Genomic DNA, 22,536 nt, shown 5'->3' with positions numbered 1-22,536 from the left:
GGGCACACAGCGCTGCAGAGCTGTTCCTACGGGAACACCTGACGCCCGCCTGCCACGTCCTGCGTGGCGGGAGGGACCTGGTGGAAGGCAGCTTGGACCTCATCTCCACGGCAACCTGCTGCCCCCAGATGCGGGCCCAAGCAGCCCACACTGGTGCTTGTCTGACTCACAGCTGCCAGATTCACCAGCACCTTCCACCTCCCTCCTGAGGTCTTACAACCTTCCCCAAACCCCTATCCCTGCTTTCCATCTTGGTTCGAGGCACCTGCTTCTGCCCTGTGCTGTGTGCCAGCCGAGGCTCTTCAGTATCAAGAGCTCCCTTGAGAGTGGGGAGTGGGGGGCGGCTGGGAGGTGGTGTTTGGGCTGTAGGTCAAAACCAATGGGGTCCAGACAGACAGACTCACCGTGGGAGCTGAGAAGTTCTGGCATGTGCCACTGCAGGCAGGGGACCCAAGAGAGCCATTACCAGTCCACTCCACTCTACGCCACGTGTCCAAGAAGTGAGCTGAATCCTAGCTACTCAGGAGGCTGAGATCTGAGGATCGCGGTTCAAAGCCAGCCCGGGCAGGAGAGACGAGGCCGTGAGACTCCTATCTCAAATAAACCACCAGAAAACCGGAAGTGGCGCTGTAGCTCAAGTGGTAGAGCGCTCGCCTTGAGCTGAAGAGCTGAGGGACAGCGCCCAGGCCCAGAGTTCAAGCCCCACGACCGACAAAAAAAAAAAAAAAAAAAGAAGTGAGCTAAAAAAAGAAGTGAGCTGGGGCCAGGCCAGGGCCGGGGTCAGTCCCGGTGGCTGAGCTCTTGCTTGCTTACTGGCGCCTGTGAGGTCTAGTTTGACCTATGGCACTGCAAATAAAATAAACGTGAACTCTTGAGAGCAGAAGACAGAGGCCCAGTGCCAGGGGTCAGCAAGCTCCCCCCCCCCAAACACACACACCGCTTTTATTCCATCAGACCCTCCCCCCTTGGGGAGGGTTTTTATTTTCTCTCCTTGGTCTGCAGATTCCAGTGCTGGTTATTCCTGAGTCACCATCACAGTGATACCTTCTCTGTCATCTGCCCCTCACCAGCTTAGCTTGACATCCAGTTAACCCCAGTGCAGGGGCCCATTGCCCGCCTGGGCCTGGGGATGGAGAGCAAGGGTTGCAGCAGTGTTCAAGGGAGCCCAGCCACCCAGACACAACTCACAACTCAGAAGTGGCCTTAAGGGAGCATGGTGTCACCAAGGGAATGTAGGGGAAGGAAAGGACATATTTGCAAAATGAGGTTTGTTTAGCCTTTAACCTACCCTCTAGATTTGATGAGTAGAATCATGAAAGGGAGGCTCCCCCCGGGTCCGGGTGCCTTCACCCCGGCCATTGTATTCTTTGGGGGTGAAGGAAGTGAGAGGTTGATTTACAGATGTTGAGCCCGGGATTCCCAACCCCAGACAAGGTACCCCAGTATCTCTAGGTAGTTCAGAGGAGGCATGGAAATGCTTTTAAGAAAAGTCCCAGAGAAAAATCAGCTTCAAGGCCAGGTGCTGGTGGCTGACACCTGTAATCCTAGCTACTTAGGAAGGTGAGATCTGAGGCTTATACTTCAAAGCCAGCCTGGGCAGAAAAGGCTATGAAACTCTCATCTCCAATTAGCCACCAGAAAACTGCCAAGTGCTGCTGTGACTCAAAAGTAGTAGAGGATTAGCCTTGAGCAAAAAGAGTTCAGGGGCAGAGGGCCCTGAGTTCGAGCCCCATGGCTGACAAAAAAAAAATCAAATTTCAATGTGGTTGGTAGGAAGTGGTACCCGATTATTTTCCTGGCTAAGTTTCCACAGTGTAGCGCCATCAGGGGTCGCCCGAGCCTCAGCAAGGGGTCTGTCATAAAAGCCCCTGACTTTGAAGAACAGACTGGCTGTCTCCTAGACTCCTGACCGCTCGGCTGGTTTCCTGTCTGTTTCTAGAACACGCTCGACCTGGAAGAGACTGGTGAGGCCACCCAGGGCAGCGTCAACGCCCTCCCAGATGTGTCTGTGGTAAGGCCCTGGCCAGCCCATGGGCTGTGGCCGCCTCCCTCTGCCCAGGCGTCCCTGGGGTCCTCTTGGGGATGGCTGGGGGTGGAGGGGTTGGTAAAGGTACAAAGCAGTAAGGACTGGGCCCTCTTGCTGTGAGCCCTCAGCCCCCGTGATTGGCCTGGGCCCAAGTAGGCGCTCTGCCACCCCAGTAGGGGTCGCTGGCCTCACTCTCCTTGCGGATGGAGTCCTCACTTCTGCTGTGTTAGCTGAACATTATCTCACCAATGTCACAGCAGCTACCTGGAGCATGAGGCCAGGATGCCGAATGACCCAATGTGGCTTTTGAGTGGCTTGCCCTCTAGAAACATGACCTGGGATCAAACCCCACCTCTTCCACTGCCTGTGTGACTTGGGGCAAGCTTCGGAGCCTCCCTGTGCCTTTGCATCCCCATCTGTAATGTGAGGTGGATAACTATATACCCTATACCACGTAAAGTGTCTTGAGTGGGGGCCGTCAAAGCTACAGACGTGCTGAGGCAGAGGGAACGAGGAATCCCGGGTACTTACCTGCCATTCATGGCACACCTGCTACATCTCAGGCACCTTGCCCACGCCTGCACGTGACTCCTCACGTCCCCACCTGCGCTGCTGGTGGTTGGGCTATGCACAGAGAGGGAGGGCTTCCACCACACCACAGATCGTGTGTTCTTCCTCCTTCCATCCGTTCCCCCCTCCCGGCTTATCACACCTCAACTCTGGGAGCCAGATAAATGCCTTCTTGTGCCTTTCCATCCTCTTCTCCTCCTGCCTCCAATTAAGTCTTGTTGCCCGTGACGAGCCCTGAGCTATGCCAAGAACTTTTAATTCCCAGAGGTACCCCCTGTGGACCCCAGAAATGCCTGCCAAGATCCTGGCACTGCCCGGCTTGCCAAGAAGCCCTGAGAAGTTTTCCACCGGGGCTTTGCATTATTTAGAGCGGCGTGGCCAGGAGCCAGGAGAGCAGGGGACTCGGTTCCAGCCAGGCCGGGCCCAGCTCTGCCCTGCGCTGCGCTGTGCTGCGTTGCCCTGTCGCTCCTCTCCCAGCCGCCATGGGCTCTGACTTCTACTCCTGTTGGGTCTTTTGGCAGGACGATGTCAAGTCCACCCTGGGCATGAAGCTGCCGCCTCCCGCGCCACCCCTGGCTCCAGGCCATGATCGCGGTGGCTCTCTGGGCCAGCAGTGGAAGCTGGGGAGGGAGGACCCGCGGCCTTCCTCTTCCTCCTCTGCCTCAAGCCCCCCACTGGGTGCCACTCCCGCCCCTGGACCCTCTTCCACGCGGGACTCCCCCTCCTCTCCCATCTATGCCTCTGTCTCCCCGGTCAACCCCAGCTCCAGGAGGCCGCTGGACGCCCACCTGGCCCTGGTCAACCAGCACCCCGTCGGCCCCTTCCCCAGAGTCCAGTCCCCTCCACACCTGAAGAGCCCCCCTGCAGAGGCCATGGGGGGCTGCCTTCCGCCGCCCTCCCCCTGCGACCACCCGGACCCCGCGAGCACCAACCAGCACTTCGTCCTGGTAGAGGTCCACCGGCCCGACAGGGACAGCGAGCCCGACGTGAACGAAGTGCGGGCCCTGCCCCAGACCCGCAGTGAGTACTCGGATTGCCCCCTCCCCCAGCCCCGTGCTCCACGGGGGGCCCGGGTCCCAGTGTCGCCTTGGATTCCAAACCCTTGAGTGTGAGTCCTGCTCCTGGCCAGCCTAGCCGTCACTGGCAGCCCTGTCTGATTAGAGCTGGCTGGCCTTTCCTGTGACAGCCAGACCAGGTCCCCACAGAAACTGAGGGTGCTCAGCTCCCCCGCCCCCCCCCCCCGTTGCCACCCTGCATTCGGGCGCCGGCCCTGAGCGGGGGCTGGGGCTAAGTGCCCCCTGCCATCCACGGTCAACCCCAGCTCAGTGCTGAGAGCTCAGTGCCCCCCGCATCTCCTCCACTTGGGTTTTCAGCTTTTGAAGCTGAGGAAGGGGACAAGGGACAGTGGCTTTTACTTCCTGCGTGGACCACGTTTCCAGACAGCGAGGGAGAGTTGGGCGCTTTCTTGGGCTCTGCTGCCATCTGGTGGCTAGAGCGATGTGGGGGGGGGTGGAGGGAGGGAGAGAGGGAGGGGAGCGGTCATCCATATGCCCAGTGTGCAGAGCAGGAAGGAGACTGCAGGTCGGGGCTGCACCTGGGAGGCTTTGGGACAGCAGAGAACAGGGATGTGCTGGAAACCCAGAGCCACAGGCTCATCCCTGAGCTGTACACACACACACACACACATGCACACACCCATGCACACACACCCCACAAAAGCCACAGATGCTGTCCCGCAGCCCACACCTGTGTTAGCATCTGTATTCAGCACTCCTGGGAGGAGGTACTCTTACTACATCTGGTTTAATTCTGAAGTGTTTTTTTTTTTTTTTTCATATGTGTGTGCCATTATCAGGGTTTGAACTCAGGGCCTTGCACTGTTGCTCGGGTTGCTTGCGCAAGGCTGGTGATCTGCCATTTGAGCCACACCTACAGTCTTGACTTTCTGCTGATGAGCTGGGCATGGACTTATCTGCCCGAACTAACTATGATCCTCAGCGCTCAGCCGCCTGAGTAGCTAGGATTACAGATGTGAGCCATCAGTGCTGGGCTTACTATCCTTGTGTTAGGGTGAAGAAACTGAGGCATGGTGAGTAACTGTGTGGTAGGCAGCCTAGTGCAAGGTCCTCTCTTGCCTGCCTCTCACCTGCTAGTCCTTACTCCCGTAAAGACTATAATGATTGAATGGGTGGGTATCACTGTCCTTGTCCTAGCATGAGGAGACGGTATTTCACCATCTCAGGCACTCCCTGTGGATGCAGACCTCTCCTGTCAGACACCAGGGTCTGCTAGTCTCACGCACAGCCTGGCATTGCACACGGTGACGCAGTTCACTGGGCAGGAGAGGGTGGCTCATGCCCAGTGCTCACCCCAGGCCAGGAGGGGCAGTGCAGGGTGCAGGCCATGAGTGACGGAGGGCCTTTCATGTCTTCCTTGGCAAGCTACAAGCTTTTTGTTTTGTTTTGAACTCAGGGTCTAGACACTGTTATCAAGCTTTTTTTTTTTTTTTTTTTTTTTTTCTGAAGGTAAAAGCTCTTACAGCTCCATTTCTGGCTTTTTTTTTTTTTTTTGACCTGGAGCTTGAACTCAGGGCCTGGACACTGTCTTGAGTTTTTTCACTCAAGCTCTACCACTTTGAGCCACAGCACCACTTTCAGTTTTCTGATGGTTAATTGGACATAAGACTCTCACAGATTTTCCTGCCTGGGCTGGCTTTGAACCATGAATCCTCAGATCTCAGCCTCCTGAGTAGCTAGGATTATAGGTATGAGCCATCAAGCTTATTTTCAATGTGAAGTCTTTTTTGTTGTTGTTATTGTTGTTGGTTGTTACTGTGTTACTGGAGATTGAACTCATGTCCTTGTACTTCCTAAGCAAGCGCTCTACCACTTGAGCTGTGTCTCTAGTTGTGAATTCTAAGTTGAATGTGTTGATCCATCATTAAAAATAAACAGCAACAGGACACTGGTGGCACACGTCTGTAATCCTAGCTACTCAAGAGGCTGAGATCACTATTAGCCAGCTCTATTAGGAAAGTTGATGAGATTCTTATCTCCAATTAAATCACAGAAAAAGCTAGAGGTGGCGTTGTGGCTCAAGTGGTAGAGTACTGAGCAAAACCTCAGGGCCAGCACTTTAAAAAAAAAATCAATTACATGGGCAACCCCTCTGTACAGTATTTTCACAATAAAAAAAAAATGGCAAAAAAAAAGAGTTGTAGTGAATGTAAAAAGAGCAGATGAGATCCCAGAGCCATTATAGATAAAATTGTTGACATGATCTACATGAGTGTCTGCTAAGGAAATAAAAAGACGTTTTAAAGACAAAAAAAAAAATCAACAGCATTGTCTGAGGAATTGCAAAAAAACAAGAACAAGAAACCTACACCTGTGAGCTAGCTTTGCCTGCTGCCTTCTGTTTTCATCCTTAACACCAGTAGTTGAGGACTTGGGGCCAGACAGAAGTCCTGGGAAGAATGATCTTCAGACCAGGCCTTTGGAAGGGCAGGCAGTCAGGAGATGGAGAGGGGAGCTGGGAGCAGCTCTGGCCTGGAAGAATTCCCCTGGTCCCTCAGCCTGAGCTCCAGCACCACCTCCTGGAAGCACCCCCCTCTTCCCTCATTGTTGCTGTCCTCCTGCTCATCCCCCAGCAGCCTCCACACTCTCCCAGCTCTCGGACAGCGGACAGACTCTAAGCGAAGACAGTGGCGTGGATGCCGGGGAGGCAGAGGCCAGCGCCCCAGGCCGAGGCAGACAAGCAGCAGCGTCCACCAAGAGCAGGAGTAGCAAGGAGCTGCCTCTGACTGAGAGGACCCCGGAGGGGGCTAGCAAGCCGGTGAGGAGGGGGATGGGGCTGGGGTACAGAGGCCTGAGAGGAAGGCAGGGCCCAGGGAGTGAGTGGGGGCCCAAGGAACCAGGGTGCAAGTTGGCCACCATCCAGCAGGGATGGTGGTGAGACTCCATCCCAGGAGGTGCCAGAGGAACATAGTATGGGGAATCTGGAAGTCCTGTTTAAGTCTCAGTTTACCACTGACCCCAAATGGCGAAGTGCTGAAGGCTGCCCTTGGGTATCTTTGGGGTCCCCTTCATTGAGGTTTCATTGTGGGGTGGTGGCTAAAATGGCTGTTAGAGTAGGACAAGTCGGGACAAGTCCCTACCACAGTAGGCCGGCCTTTGTAAGGATCAGAGCTGAGGATACCATGGGTTTCCCTTGATCCTGGCCCTGTGCGAGGTTCCAGCAAGGCCACGGGGGTGACATGGCCTAGCACCTGGCCAGGCCTGCTCTGCACAAAGCTTCCTCCTCACACCTGCAGCCCGGCCTCCTGGAGCCCACGTCCACCCTGGTCCGTGTGAGGAAAAGCGCTGCCACCCTGGGCATCGCCATCGAGGGTGGTGCCAACACACGCCAGCCTCTGCCCAGGATCGTCACGATTCAGGTACAGCCCCTAGGGTCCCCCTTTCCATCTCTCTAGCTCCAAAGGTGCCTTTCTGAGCTCTTCTGCTACATCCTGGTGCCCAACCCTCCCATTTCCTGACCTCAAGTTTCTTGAGGTATCCAGCAAAGAATCCTACCTTCTCCATCCTGGCCCACTGGGCCAGGACCAGTGCAGGGCTCACATGCCCTTGGCCCTGCCCAGTCTCAGCTTCAACCATGGTAGTGGAACCTCAATGGTAGTAGCAGTCCACTGGGTGTTAAAGCCCCTCACCTCTCAGGTGCCCTCCATGATTCTGCCTTGTGTCCTCTGCAGCGTGGGGGTTCAGCCCACAACTGTGGTCAGCTGAAGGTGGGCCATGTGATCCTCGAAGTGAACGGGCTGACACTTCGGGGCAAGGAGCATCGGGAGGCTGCCCGCATCATTGCCGAGGCCTTCAAGACCAAGGACCGAGACTACATCGATTTTCTGGTTACTGAGTTCAATGTGATGCTCTAGGGGCCCACCCACCCCCAGGCCCATCCCTTCCCTGTCCTAGCCAATCAGGCTCTTGGAGGAGTCAGTGCTACATAGCCAGGGTACCAGGCTAGCATCCTCCCTCCACCTGGACTACTGGACCACAGAAGGTCAGGTCAGCATCCTCTGTGTGTCAGGTGCACAGTGGGTGCCTAATTCAAGTGAGGTATGGGAAGGGAAGAAACAGAGGGAGGGCAGAATGTTCGTTTCTCTGGGTTGAGTGTGGACAGTAAGTGAGACCCAGCCAGCCCCCAGGTGCCTGCATCTTGACCTGAAGTGAGGTCGCCGGATTCCCAGCACCACTTCCCGCTAGGGGACTTCTTGCAGGACCTTCATTGCCACAAACAGGCATCTAGCTCACCCACTCACACTTCCGGCCACCCAGCTCCTTATCCCCTTGCTATTTATTTATTGCCCTCCCCTGCACTCTGGGGACACCTAGGCCCCAGCTTCCTGTCGTACCCCTAGCCTATCCCAGAGGCCTTGCAGGTGACCAGTGTATTTATATACAGAGCTTATGACTTTAATTTTTCAATAAAGAAATCTAAACAGGGTTTGGGGTCAGCATGCCATGTGTCTGCCTGCAGGACTGGACTTTTGATTGTTCCTTGTGGAGAGAGTTGGGAGGTGGGTAGGACAGAAGAGGGGCTCGGAGCATTACATACCAACACCCCTGAGGCCTTCCTTGTGGCTCAGTTGGGGATGCATGTGGAAGGTTGATTGGGACACCTGAGTGTCACCTGTGTCTGACACCTAACTTGATGGTTTGAGGGTAAAACTTAAATACATAGATATGTGCACATTAAGTCACACAGGTATATCGTAGGACAGAACACACAAGGCACAGGAATATTTGAACCACATACCAGTGGGTCTTGGATAGGTTTCCAGAAGGGAACTCTGAGACCTAGATTTGTAGACAGATGACTGGCTTAAGGAAGGACAGGGAGGGAAGGAAGCTGTAGGACCAGGGGATTCTAGACACCAGAGTCCCCAGAAGCTGGACCCTAGAATCTAAGGGAGACCTAGAATTGTTTCCATTCGCGGCCAGAGGCTAGGCGATCCTGCCTGTCCGGGCTTCCTGGCCCAGCAGCCAAGGGCAGAGGTGGGCGGGAGCAATTGGGTCATGGGCAGGGAGCACAGGGTGGTGGCAAAATGTGGCCTGTTGTATAGCCTCAGAGACCACTCCCTACTGTCCCCAAGAAGAGCTTAACAAGTCCTGCCTTGCCATTCTGTGTCTCAGGCTCTGCCAGAGCTGAACTAGGGACATCAGTCCCTTGGTTGTGTTTGAAACCCCCCTCTTTGTTGTAGCTGTTTTCTGGCCACCTGAGACCAAAGCTACAGATTTCCCTGGGTGACCCCAGAAGGCCCTCTCAAGGGGACTCTTTCCCCCTTCCTTACACACACAGTCTGCCTGCTCATGCTCTCTCCCTTCCCGCTGCTTCATCAGGCCTCAGACCTCTGGGCATCAGATTCTAGTTCACATCCTGTGGAGTCAGGGACATATGATTTCCCGAGCCTCATGTTCCCTTGGAAATGTTGTCTTGGTGGGCTGAATAATAGCCCCTCCTTCTCACCCCCAAAGATGACCATCTTGGCATACCTGGGGCCTGTGCAGGTTGCCTTATATGACAAAAGAGTTGTATCTGTGAGGCCAAAGCCACAGGAGATGATGCTGGATGGTCTAGATTTGAGCAGGGTCCGTGTCATCACAAGAGTCTGTACAAGATGAAAGCAGAGCCAGGTACAGTGGCACCTACCTGTAACCCCAGCCACCTGAGAGGTGGAGACAAAGGGTCATGATTTCAAGATAGCCTGGGCAAAAGTGAGACCCTCATCTTAACCAATAAAAAAGCTGGATGTGTTGGTATGTGTCTGAATTCTCAGCTATGTGGGAAGTACAAATAGGAGTATTGAGGTCCAAGCTAGACTGGGCATAAATATATGACTCTACTCAAAGCAAAAAAGGCTGGGAGTGTGACCCAAGTGAAAGGAACCCTGCCTAGCAAGCACAAAGCCTTGAGTTCAACCCCCTAATACCACACATATTTTTTTTTAAGGGAGGCAGAGGGCCAGGTGTTCAGGAAGCTGAGATCTGAGGATATCAGCCCTGGCAGGAGCGTCCACGAGACTCCTATTTCCAATTAACCACCAGAAAACAGGAAGTAGAGCTGTGGCTCAAAGTAGCAGAGGGCTAGCCTTGAGCAGGGACAGGGACAGCACAGGAACAGCACCCTGGTCCTGAGTAAAAGCCCCAGGAACAACAACAACAAAAACAACAACAGAGAGGCAGAGGGAATTTGACACAGAGAGGAGAAGGGGTCGTGATGGTGGGAGAAGTGGGGGAGTGGAAATTAGAAACATACTTGGATGAGGAGGAGTACCTAAGCCAAGGGATGGAGGCAGTCTTTAGAAACTGAAAAGTCCAGGAGAAAAATTCCACACACACACCCCCTCCCAGTGCCTCTAGAAGGAAACTGCCCTATGAGTCTGATTTCAGATTCCCAACTTCTTTATGAGAGAACAAATGTGTGTTGTTTGAAGCAACTAAAGACAGGGTTTGCCCCAGCCTCTGTAGGAAACCGGAAAGAGATATCATGAGAACACTGACTGCTTACCTTGTGTGTGGGGGGGTGGTGGCTGGTGGGGGATAGGATGTCCTGTGGAGTCACAGCAGGCCCAGCAGCCCTAGGGTCTGGATTCTGAGTATGATATGATGAAGAAAGAAGGAGTCTGGCCCTTGTGAATGAATGCCCTAGGCCCTGAGTGTCTGTTTTTACAAACTGGGCTATCCCTGGTTAGCCATGGGAACTTGATACTAGCCACTGACCATCCCTGTGATCTTCAGGGTAGAGTATGTCATCCCTGTGTCAAATCTACTATCTTCCTACTTGGTCCAACTCCAGGGGGACAGACAGCTCCCCACCATCCCAAGTCTGTGCTTGTGAACGTGTAGTTTCTGGAACTGTTGCTTCCAAAATTTCTGAGCCTGTGATGGTTAGGTGTTCCCCAATCAAGTTTTAGATTCCAAATTTCCCCTTCCAATAGGTTTTTTAACTCCCCAAATGCTTCTAGGACTGAGCTGGAAAGGTAACTTTGAGCTAGGTGTGAGGAGATGGAGGGCAGAAGGTGAGCAGAGTTTTCCATATCTGGAGCATGGAGCTTTCCAAGCTGAGTTAGTTTAGATAACATTTAAGTCCTTTGGCAGAGGAAAAAGTGGGATGCAGGTAGCCCTAGATGGGAGGAATACAAGAACAGAGAACGAGGCAAATCTCAGCATCACATTTTTGGATCAAATTCTCCTTTGCTAGGAAACCATAGTTGTCAGTGGTTTGCCAGTCCTTGTACGGGAAGCAAAATGTTGACCTAATTTGTAGATTATTGCACTGATTAGCTGGATTGTTTGGTTCTGACACCAGAGGCCTTTAGAGATAACCTGCTGCTGTGATTGCTGCTGGATAGTGATTTGGAGGGAGAACCCAGTAGCTGGGGGCAGGCTGAGAGAGCCATCTGCCAGGAGGAGAGAACTGGGGGGCACACTACACAGTTAGATGAGAATTTGGGACAAGTCACTTCCTGCCGTGATGATGTTAAATTAGTACCTATACGAGGCTGACCTATATGTATTTAGTCAGCAGCCCCATTTTGTGTGTGTGTGTGTCTTTGTGTGTGTGTGTGTGTGTCTCACTGCCCTTCTATACTCCTTTCACCTGGACTTCCTGCCCAGATTTCCATGTTTGTCTAATAGTGGCTGGAACTAGAAGATAATCTGGGGTTAGGGTCATAGGGGTTAATAATCACATCTGCTTACAGCAGAGAAGGCTTGACACCTAATGAGTTCTCAAGAAAGTACTTATTATTGTTATAAATCAGTCGGCTTCTGCCATGAAAGTTTGTGATTTTTTCCTCCTGTTGGCTCCACGGACCTCGCACATCACTGGTCGCCCGCCAGGCCTCAGTCTCTGCAGCAGACTTGACATTTGCAGTCATCATGGGCGTACTCTCCAACTCTGGAGATTCCGGGGGCGGGGCGCAGACAGCTGCTTCACTACGATTGGTAGGTCTTCCTGCGGCCCCGCCCACCAGGGTCCGCCTCCTCTCCCCTCCCCTTTGGTTTGGCCCGCCCTAGGACTTTATGCAAAGCAGCCGCGCCCCGCCCTGCCCGCGGATTGGAGACCTTTGTCTGCCGCTCAAGTCCAGGAAACTGCAGCGCGGGCGGCGGCGGCGGCGGCGAGCAGGTGGGTGCGGGCGCGGCGCGTGTGCGCGGGTCACTGAGACTCAGTTTCTCGAAGAGTGGGGCGCGGGGTTGAGCGGGGACCTGAGGGGCTCCACTGCACCGGGCTGGAGCCGCTTGCCAGCCTGAGCCCCACGCGCGCGAGGAGGACACGGATTGCGGCTCCGGGAATGGGAAGGACCTGGGCTCGCGATCGGGGCCCGAGTAGGGGGCGGGAGGAGTCCCCGATCGGGGGGCGGGGACCCCGAGTGTGTGCGGGATTCCCAGGCTCCGCCCCTCCGGCCTCCGTCTCCTCCTCCGCCTAGGGGTGGGGGCCTTGGCTTTGTCCCTCCCGCGGGGCCTGGTCCCGGGGGCGGAGGGGTCTCGGGGGAGCCGGGTGGTCCTGGGCGGCGCCGCGGGCTGAACCGGGCCGGAGGCGGGGCCCGGGTTGCTGGGGTGACGGCGGCTTTGCTCCTGCTCCGGGATTTGTGTGAGATTTGGTTCACCCGGCAACTGCGCGGCAACCGGGCCGCTCGGAGCCGCGCGCCCTCCCCGGACGCCTCACGCAAGTTTCTTTTCCTCTTTTTTTTTCCCCTTGGCTGTGTGTGGTGGTCGAGGGGAGGATGGGGAGCGGGGCAGAGCCAGGGCCAGCGTGGGGTGGGCAGGCTCCCCGGCGATTGGAACCGGAACGAGCTGCCAAAACTAACTGCAGTCCCTTCTTGCTACGCTGGGGGAGACCGGGGCCCAGAGAGCAAGCGCGGCTGGCCCCAGGGCGCACAGCAGGGAGGAGGCGCAGGCCCCCGTTAGACGGGGCTCCTCAGGCAGAGCCTGAGTCTGGTTGTTCTGTGACTTTGGATGAGACTCTTTCTATGCTCCTTTTTTGGCTTTAGTTGAAAGGAACGACTAGGTGTCACCTAGATTAAAACAACAGCACACACCTTTCTGCCTCTGAGGAAGAAAGTTGGAAAGATGCTGGCAACAACACCGAGGTGTCTTAGAGCCCAGAAGTTGTGACAGGCTGCTGTGGAAAGAGACATTGCTCCTGCCCTCTAGAAGTAGCCTGAATTTGAAGTGTGGAGAGCTGAGCTGAGCTGAGGTTCCATACGTGAAGGGACTTCCCGAAAGAATTTTCCAGGTTCCTTTTCTGAAGTTGGTGGGTTTTATGTGGGCAGCTGTTTTAAGGCAGCAGTGACTCCCCGTGGGCTTATTGGGGTCTAACTCTGGTTTACTCATCCCCCAGAAGGAGCAGCCTGTGGTGTTTGGGGGTGATCTGGGCAGCCTGATCTTTGCAGGAGGGAGAAGAAGGTACCCGAGGTGGCCCAAGCTCCCAGAGACCAGCTGGTTTGCATTTGAATCATGTGACCCAGGCTTTCTTGCCATGGGATTTCATCAGCTTCGTGGTCCACCCAGCAGAATCCACCACAGAGTCAAGGAAGGGCTGAGGCACTGTTCCCCCACCCCCCTTTCCAGGGACATCTCAGTGGCCTCCTGGGGGCAGAGTGTGATGGAGCCTCCATTGGACCTGCCCAGTGCCAGTGCCAAGGTCTCCTCCTGCACCCTGGGTGGTGGGGAACAACCTGGGACCTTAGGCCCACCCTGCTTCACTTCCGGGAACCTCAGCTTTCACCCTCTTTAAAATGGGCACAGTACGGTCTTTCTAGTACCACCTTGAGAAAGCGTTTCCTTGTTCTAAATACAGAGATGAAGAAACCCAGTGCCAGAGAAAAGGTGAATGATGGCAGTAACACCAAGGCTAATCATACGAGTAGCCACGGTGCCAGGGCCTTAACTGTGAGAGGTACTGGCTGGGAGGGCAGGATCACTCATCTGTCCCATCACCCCTGTTGTGCCCAGTACGGAGCCCTGCTAGATTCTGTTAGTATCATGTCCTTGTTTTACAGGTGAAAAGCTGCAGGTTCAGTTGCTTGCTTAAAATCACACAGCTCTTCATTGAGGTTAGAGGGTCTTTACTTGGGATATCCTCATCTCTTCACAGTGCTGTATTCAGTAGTATTGTGTTGATAACTTAAAATTTTTCACAATAAAGGTATTTATGCTAGTGCTGGTGGCTCATGCCTATAATCCTAGGTACTTAGGAGGCTGAGATCTGAGGGTCAGAGTTCAAAGCCTGCTCAAGCAGGAAAGAGGAAAATCTGTGTGACTCTTATCTCCAATTAACCACCAGGAAACCTGAAGTGGTGCTGTGGCTCAAAGTGGTAGAGAGCTCATCTTGAGCAAAAGAAGTGCAGGACAGTGCCCAGGCCCTGAGTTCAAACCCCTGGATGGCACACACGTGCATACACACACACACACACAGAGATTTACACTAAGGGAATTAGTAAGTGCCACAAGTCCTTCTCTTTCTTTTTTTTTAAAGAGTGCTGTAGGCCACTGGACATATAGCTCAGTGCTTGAGTGCTTACCTAGGCATTAGGGCATCAGGCCATGAATTCAACCCCAGCACCAAAGGGGTGGGTGTGAGAGGGTATGTGATGGGCCATGGGAGGGGAGGTCCAGCCTTACTTCTACAGGGTAGTGGGAGTTAGGAGTTCCTGGTGGCACGGGTATCCCAAGGGAACCCCATGATGACCCCCGAGGTAGGGCTGGGAGGACACACCTCACGGTTCAGTCCTCCATATGCAGTGCTCAGATGGACAGGTCCCCACATTGGGAGCAAGCCCCTATATGCCTGAATTCCAGGCCTCCTAGTGAGGTAGCCATTCGTGGTCTTTTAAGCAGGGGTGATGCAGTCAGAATGGGGTCCTAAGAAGATGGCCTGGCTGCCTGTGCAGAGCTGGACAGGGAGTGGTGGATGGCAGGGGAGGCTGGATGATACTGACTGCAGCCCTGTCTGCCCTGGGAACACACCCTCTTCAGTCCTAGCATGGTCCTCCTGTTCTAAGTAACGTTATTCCAGAGGCTCTGAAACAAAACAGCTAAAGCTGATCTGCTAGGGGTAGGTAGGCCCCTGCCCTTCTGCCCAAAGCCTGGCATTTTACACTCCTGGCCCTTCCCCACCCAGTCTACAGACCCATCATGGCTCTGGTCTCCACTGCCAAGTGTAGTCAAATCCTAGCCGGGTTATCATGAGAGACCTCAGCTCCCCAGAGCCTTGCCAGCATCCCTGCCCTCCTCCCCATCCTGAGCCTGACTTGTAAGAAGGACTGGGATCAAGGCCAGAGTAGGATGCCCAGCTGCCAGTCTCTCTCCTTGTGATTCTGGGACCAGAGCCAAGGACCAAGGAACTGGGGAGGGGGCTAGGAACCCCAACTCCACCCTCCTGAATAAAGGGTTCATCTAGAGAGTAGTGCTTTATTTTCAGGTGCAGATCAAACTGCCTCACATGTGCTAGTCATGTAACCTCTCTTGCCCAGCTCACACAGGTTGGGCCTTAGGCCTCTACTCCCTAAGCCAGGTTTCCCATATTCTTTCTGATCCACCCAAGCCCTCATGGGTCATCAGATCTGCCTCTCTGTGGGATTTAACCACTGAGGGAAGCCAGCTACCTGGGTAAGAAGTGGGGAGGCCGTAGGAGGGTCTCTCTCTCCCCTAAAGAAGAGGGCAGGAAGCTCAGGAGGTGGGAAACCTGCTTCCCCTAGATGGCTGAGGAGCAGTGGCCCCATCCATTCCTCTAGGCCTGGGGACATGCTATGAAGGTTGACCAGGCAGGGTGTCTTCTTGTCTGCCCATCAAGGTCCAGGAGCCAGGGAGCCACTGGAGAGCTGTAGGTGGGGATGGGAGGGAATGCTGGGCAGGTGGGTAGTTAGAGTGCTGAGAAATGCCACTGTGGGTAAGAGCATGACCCAAGGCTTAGAGAATGAGCTGCTGAGGGCTGGCTGGGTGCCTAGGAGGGGTGGGAGAAGGTATGCAGGCCCTTGGGTGGGTGACCAGAAATGAATCTTTTTCTGGACTTTCAGGGGCTGGTCTTCCAGTGTTGAAGACTCTACCAGCGCTCACCAGGTTTGGGACCTTGAGCAAGTTGCTTGGGCTGTAGGGCTTGGGGCTTCCATGTACCCATCTGCAAAGTGGGTACATCACACCATCTTTCTAGATCTTCAGGGCTATGGGTAAGATGCAGGCAACTGACTGGGTTTAGTGGAGAAACTGCATAGGTTGGTGGCACTTCTGATGTGTGTCAGCCTGTGCTGGGCCTTGGGGACATAGTGATGAAGGCACAGCGCCCACATGAGAGAAGACTGTACTGTAAGGACAAAAAGGGGTGTGAGCAGAGGCAGAGAGGAGGGTGGAAAGGCTCGGGGTGGCAGGAAGAAGAAGGGCTGGATGATCCAGAAGCCATGGGGGGGGGGGGCGGGGGATGCCCGCCACCTGGTGTTGCTGGCAGTGCTGCCTGAGCTAATGACCAGGGTGGGCAAGTGAGTGACAGGGTGTCAGGGAAGTCTGCTCCCATACAATGCGCCCCCCCTCCCCTGGCACCAAAGCTGTGGGAGGGGCCTCCATGGGGATTGGCTCAGTTCCAAGGAGGGCTTCCGGGAGAGCCTGACACTCAGATGTGGGTGACAGGCAGGGAAGCAGTGGAGGAGTTAGATGGTTACTGGAACAAGGGCCTTAGATCTGCTATATCCTCACCAGCTGACCTTGGGAGAGTTCATTCATTCATTCATTCATTCATTCATTCATTCATTCATTCATTTACTCATTGATTGAAGACATTTTTCAGCCCTTGAACCCAGGTGTTGGGTTTAAGGAGAGGTATTCAGATATAGCCCTTGGTGGAGATCAGGACTCCAACCTAGTCCAGGCAGGTTTCAGGTAGTTTGTGAAATAGTTCATTGCCTCATGGAACCCCAGCAGTACTCTGTGTGGAAGCTCCATTTTACAGACCAGGAAATGGGGGCATGAAGCTTCAGAAGTCACAGGGCTGGCAGAAGATGGGCCTAGGATTGAACCCAGGACCCTATGACTCTTAAGAGTCTGTGTTCCCTCCCTCATGGGTGGGTCCTCAATTTGACAGCTCATCAGGGCTGATCTCACTCTTTCTCCTGCTTTCTTGGCTTAGAATCTTTGGGTTGAGGCAAGGCAGAGTTGGGATCAGGGCTTGTGGGTCCTGTGGGCTCCAGAGCCCCATTTCTGCATCTCCCACCTTGGCCTATTCTGCTTCAGCACTCAGCCTGCCTGTGTCTAGCTGTACACCACACGTGCCTCACAAATGCTGTTGTTAACCAGAATGGACAGTTTTCATCCTGGCTGAATTGCCTAAGAACTGTTACCTGATGGGTGGATGGGTGATGATGCTCCAGGAGAAAATTTGCAAAAGAAGAGGCCTCTGCTTGGCCCTTGGTTACCAAGGGTGCCAAGTTCTTGAAGTTGTCACAGAATTTGAGGACCCATTAAGTCAGAGACCAAGAAAGTTGATTAGTGAAGGAAAAGACAGAAAGATGGTACACACGCAGCTGCAGATGCAGGCACATCTGCTAACAGGCACCATCATGAGTGTTTATGATGAAAAAGTAGTTTGAGGTTTGGTTCAAATTTTCCTTAGGATAAATGTTCTTCTTTGTTCTTACTGCCTTGCTGTTTTGTCAGTTGGGTACAGAGATCTTGAAGGTTGGCCTGCTAAACTTGGTCATTGGTGTCATGGGGCATTTCCCCCAAATTTGGGTTGTTTCAAGATGAGTGTTCATCTTTGAGGTAAATATTTTTCTTAGCAAACACTTCTTGTGCCCAAGGAAGTCCTTTTTCCCCAAATAGATGTCTTTTTTTAAAGATTTTTCTCGCTCAGTCTTAGAGCCTGCTAATCATCTGGACAGGAGGGCAAGAAGGTCAGAGGGGGAAAGAGCTATTCTCTTTTCCATTTTACTAAATGTTGCCGCTTATAAGAGAATGTAAAGCATAAGACAGAAACAGTGCTTCTGTGTTTTTGATCACACTGTTCATTAATACAGTATTTGTCTCTGAATTCCTGGTTGCTGTTTTCCGGGCTGCCTTTTCTCTAGCATGTCCCATGTTACAGTGAGCGAGTAGAACCCAGGAGAAGGCAAAATCAGTCTGTCTGTCCACGCTCTCCAGGGAGCCCTGCAAGGGAATTTATAACGGTAAACATACCTGCTCAGGTAATTCCCTATCTCCACCTTGCCTGGAAAACTCCACTCTAGTTGTAGGCCCTCTTAGGGTGAGGATAATGAGGAAGATGGCAAGAATTATGGCAGCCTTTCTGAGATGCTGAATTGCATATTGCAGACAGGACAGAGAGAGTCGGAGCTGGAAGGGTACAAATGAGGATTTGGTCTCTGGTGAAGCAGAGAACCTCAGAGAACTTGGAGGGGAGAGGCTATGGAAGAAGCTCCCAGAGGAGGGAGCAGACCAGAAGGCTGCAGAGTCCTCTTCCAGGCCCTGCACGTTGTGTGGCCTTGGCCAAGCCAAGCCTTTGCCTTGTCTGGGCTTCGATCCTCCGCTCTGTGTCTGGAGGGTGTGGTGAAGATGATCCCAGACCCCAGACATCAAGACTTTTCCTGGCAGCACAGCACTGCCTTTGTCCACCAAGGGGTTAAGCTCTTGGATCTGGCTCTGGTAGGCAAGCGCCCTCCTTTTGAGAAACACTTGTAGGAAATCAGGCTGGGCGCTTCCTGCCAGGAGGAGGAGGAGGTCTCAGCTGCAGGGGCGGGGAGAAGCTGGGAGCCATGCTGCTCGGGGAGCCACAGCTTGGGCTGGCAGAACAGGCTGGAGGCGGGGCAGGGCACGATGCAGGCTGGGGGCTCCCCAGGTTCAGAACAAAGACCTCAGAGGCAGGTCCTCTGAGCCCCAGCCCACAGGACCGTGGTGGAGGACCAGTGAGGTAAGGGAATTGACTGGAGGTGGGGCAGGGGGCGGCAGGAAGGGGACAGTCCCCGCCAGGAAGTGGCAGTTAAGCAGCTGTGTGGGCTGGGAGAGTTCGTCCACACTCAGAGGCTGCTCACATTCTGTTCTCATGAACTTGGACAAGTGTTGGTCCCTCTCTATGCCTGGAACACCCTCTTCTTAGGGAGCGTTCATGCCTGGGTTGCTGAGGGACCTCAGAGACAGTCAGGAGTGGGGAGTGGGCAGCATCACGCCCCCCACCCCCCACCCCTGCTACCTGGACAGCTAAGCCTTCTGGATTTGGGGACCGGAGACTAGCATCTTGTCTTCTACCTGGGCCTCTGGATGGGCTTCCATTCAGCCTCTCGTGGACAGAGATCTGTGCCTTGCCAGTGGCCCAGCCACTTATGAGGGGTACGGAGTATCTTCCTTCCTCACCCTCCTGTCCCTGCCAATTTGATGGCCATTGTTTTATAGTCACAACACCCTGGCTTAGAGCCCCTCGGTCACAATTCCTGGTTATAGAGTCTCAGGGGAGCCTGCCCCTTCCCCGTGCCTCTGTTTCCTTTTGCATTAGATGTCAGAATGCGGGGGGGGGGGGCGGGGGGAGCATGCTGGACAGCCCTAGTGGGATGGGAAGGGACTTCCAAGGGATAGAGGAGGCAGAAGTAGGCTGCATGGTGGCCTGAAGCCTGAGGGTTAGAGCAGCTGAACAAGAGAAGGGAGGGACCTCAGCTTAGGAATAGAGCGGTAGGGTGGTGAGAATGGGTACAGCCCAAGCAGGAACTGAAAAGAGACCACAGAGGTTTGACTTGTTGAGAGCCCAGGACACGGCAGCAGAGGGAGGGGACAGAGGAGGTGCTGGTGGTTTTCTCCAGGAAGTGTGGGGACCCTGATCTCTACCACTCCCAGGATCTTTGGTCTCCTTGCATCCCATGTCCAGCTCATGGCAGGAACTCCCCACCAGCTCCCACTGGTGCCCTACGAAGGCCACCTGGACCTCCCTGCCTTTTGTGTGGCTTGCCCACAATCCCATGGTCCCCCAGAAGTCTAGATCTTTCAGACTGCCCTTTGCCTTGCCACTTCCTGTGTGTGCTGAAAGCCCTCCTTGTTGTCTCCCCACTGTGTTGCTCAAGCCTGAGCTGAAGGCTTTACCTCTTCCTCCAGGGACCCTGCTGCTGTGCCCTTCTGCCAGCTGCCACTTTGAAAGCTTTGGCTCTTTTTTTTTTTGACCCTGGTGCTCAAGTAGTGCCTGGCACATAGGAGGGGTGTGGGAAGTTGGCTTGCACCCACTTGGTGCCCAGATGACAGTTCTGAGCTGTGGCCCTCAGGAGCCTAGTTAGGGGAAGCTCAGTGTTCATTTGTCCCAGCCTGCCTTGACGCCGGCCTGCTTCTCTATCACAGCTGGCTGGCACTAATGTCTGTTTGTTGACTAGCTGACTGGCAGGTCCTGGGCTCTGTGGTATAGAAGGCTAGGCTTGTCAGAGCATCTTGCTCAGGACAGGACAAACTCACAGGTCTAGGGACACATGACAGGACAGGTAGCCAAGTCTGCCTCTGCTGTGTGGTGGCCTCTGGTCACAGTGAGATTTTTGCAACCACTGAATCTTCCAGGAAGACAGATACTTCCTCTTTAGGCACACAGAGGCCTGTATGGGGTGTAGCTGCTCTGCAGTGGGGCTAGGGAAAAAAAAAACAAACCCCAAAACAGTGCTTTGAGAAGTCAGAAAAACCACATGCCTCCCCCAGCCTTCCTTAGCAGAGGCTGCAGAAAGAAAAGCACCAATCTTCAGCAATCTCCCCTCCCCCCACCCAACACCTGCCCGAGGCCTGGCTCCAGTGTAGTCTGCTGGGCCCTATGTGGGCACCAAGCCTGGCTGGCTGCATGGTGTGCTGTCATCTGCAAGCTTAGAGCATTCCTTCTCCCTGGAAACCCCCTCTGAGCATGTCCAGCAGGGTCACAGACCCTACAGAAGTCCATGGTCCATGCTGTTCAAAGTACAGCTTGGCATGGGTGGCTCACACCTGTAATCCTTACTACTCAGGAGGCCGAGATCTGAGGATTGAGGTTTGAAGTCTGCTCTGCCAGGAAAGTCTGTGAGACTCTTATTTCCACTTAACCACCAGAAATTCAGAAGTGCAGCTGTGGTTCAATTGGTAGTTTGCTAAAGGACAGTACTCTACAAAAAACAAACAAACAAACAAAAACTAGGGGACAATGCCCAGGCCCTGAGTTCAAGCAGCAGTAAGGGCAAAAAAAAAAAAAAAGCTGGATGTGGTGATGCACACCTAATAACCCAGCACTCCAGAGGTAAAGGCAGGAAGATTGTGAGTTCAAGGCCAACCTGGACTACATAGCAAGATCCTGTCTCAATTAACCACAATAGCAATTTAAAAATATATATTTATTTTTCAGTGGGGTGCAGTGGCTCACACCTGTAATGCCAGCTACTCAGGAAGCAGAGATCAGGACGATCACCGTTGGAAATTGGCCTAGATAAAAATGGAAGACCCTGTCTGAAAAATAACTAGAGCAGGAAGAACTGTGGCGTGGCTCAAGTGGTAGAACATCTGCCTCCCATGTGCAAGGTCCCGAGTTTGAACTCCAGCACTGCCAAAAATAACAAAAGGTATGTAATTATTTTCTAGTACATCTTATTTTTGTGTTTAAATTTTAAAAACTTGTTATAAAGGTCATATACAGAGGGGTTAGAGTTATATAAGTCAGGTGAAGAGTAAATTTCTTTTTGGACACTGTCACCCCTTCCCTCGATCTCCCCGTTTTTCCCTCCCATCCCCACCTACAAGTTGTTGAGTTCATTTCCCACATAGTATTGAGTAGCACTGCTGCATGTGTGCACCCTTTTGTTAGTATTCTTTTTAATACATGAAGTGTATTAATACACATAGCAAATCTATTCTTACTGGGTTATGGCATTGAAAACCAGGAGACTGCTAGGCCAGGACTTAATAGCTGCAGACCCACCAGCTCTTTTGGCACTAATTAGGCAGGTGATCTCACCCAGGTCACTGTTCCTTGATGAGCTTCAGCATGTCACCTGAAGGAGGTTTTCCTGCGATGGGAAGGCCGATGGGGAGGCTGTAAAGGAAGTTCGTAGCCCAGGCCAGCAGTGCAGAAAGTTCTCAAGATGCTGCATTGAGGGGCCGAGAGGAGGATGGGTAGGGGAGGAGTGACTGGGCCCCACCCTGGAGCTGGAGCGTCAGCCTTTGGCCCTGCCCCAGACCTTAAGAAGCCTTTTTTCTCAAGCTGCCCATTCCCTGGGGGGAACTTTGTGTCCAGAAATAGATGCCTGCTGACTTTTCTCAATTGTACAGCATGAAGCTCCTGACCAGGATCCAAGAGCTCATGAGGCTGAAGGACAGACAAGACTGAGTTTGTCTGGAGGCCTGGAGTTGGACTTCCCTTGTCTGCAGCATGTTGGTGGCTGGGAAGATAGACTTTTCTGCCTCTTCCTGGTCACTGTGTGACCCTGTGTGAGGCCTTTCCTCTCTTTAGGCCTCAGTTTCCTCACCACCCCCTAAGCCATCCCCTTTGCACACACTCAGACTTATTCTTTAAGAGGCCTATGTAGCCGGGAGCCCTGGGGGTGGCTGTGTCTGCTGTTGTGCACTGGTTTCTGGGCCTGGCACAGGGCTGGGCACAGGGCAGATGCTGGGAAAGTGTTAGAATGAGCAGGGGAGAGGGAGGCAAAGAGGATGGGATGGGAAAGAGGAACCCTCTTCAGCCTTCCCCCTCCCTCCCTCCCTCCCTCCCTCCCTCCCTCCCTCCCTCCCTCTCTCCCTCTCTCCCTCCCTGCCTACTCTGGTCCCCAGAGTTCCTGTCCGGCCTCCTAGGGTCCCTTGGCTTCAAGCTGCATACAGAGACTTCTACACTGCACCTCTCCATGCCTGGGAAGTCTAGCTGGCTTCTCCTGAGCAGTCCTACCTGGGTCAGGCCACTCCTGCCTTCCCACACTCCTTGCG

General features: G+C 53.7%; 2 protein-coding genes across 10 annotated transcripts in view; both read left to right on the top strand.

Moving 5' to 3' along the window:
• Whrn (whirlin) overlaps window positions 1–8,097 on the top strand; it is a 64,750-nt gene extending 56,653 nt beyond the window's left edge. For 4 of the 5 annotated variants that reach the window (XM_070012253.1, XM_070012262.1, XM_070012244.1 and 1 more), the window contains 5 exons: window positions 1,940–2,011; window positions 3,118–3,616; window positions 6,246–6,430; window positions 6,909–7,031; window positions 7,344–8,097. In XM_070012253.1, the coding sequence (XP_069868354.1) occupies window positions 1,940–2,011; window positions 3,118–3,616; window positions 6,246–6,430; window positions 6,909–7,031; window positions 7,344–7,526 (1,062 nt within the window). In that variant the 3' untranslated portion in view covers window positions 7,527–8,097. The remainder of the gene's footprint in view (window positions 1–1,939; window positions 2,012–3,117; window positions 3,617–6,245; window positions 6,431–6,908; window positions 7,032–7,343) is intronic. The other variant, XM_070012235.1, reaches the window with a different exon arrangement.
• Window positions 8,098–11,731: 3,634 nt separating this feature from the next.
• Window positions 11,732–22,536, top strand: part of Akna (AT-hook transcription factor) — a 48,488-nt gene continuing 37,683 nt past the window's right edge. Inside the window, exons 1-2 of one of the 5 annotated variants that reach the window (XM_070012199.1) lie at window positions 11,732–11,782; window positions 20,969–21,182. The gene's annotated coding sequence lies outside the window, so the exon portion shown is untranslated. Of the gene's footprint in view, window positions 11,783–12,219; window positions 12,323–18,404; window positions 18,551–20,629; window positions 20,650–20,968; window positions 21,183–22,536 lie in introns of those variants that run through there. The other 4 variants (XM_070012193.1, XM_070012190.1, XM_070012204.1 and 1 more) reach the window with 4 other exon arrangements.

The sequence above is a fragment of the Dipodomys merriami genome, unplaced genomic scaffold (genome assembly GCF_024711535.1).
Source record: "Dipodomys merriami isolate MVZ:Mamm:240054 unplaced genomic scaffold, mDipMer1.0.p SCAF_11, whole genome shotgun sequence".
Taxonomy (NCBI): domain Eukaryota; kingdom Metazoa; phylum Chordata; class Mammalia; order Rodentia; family Heteromyidae; genus Dipodomys; species Dipodomys merriami.
The sequence above is the reverse complement of the archived record's forward strand: the minus strand, read 5'-3'. Positions and strand labels throughout refer to the sequence as shown.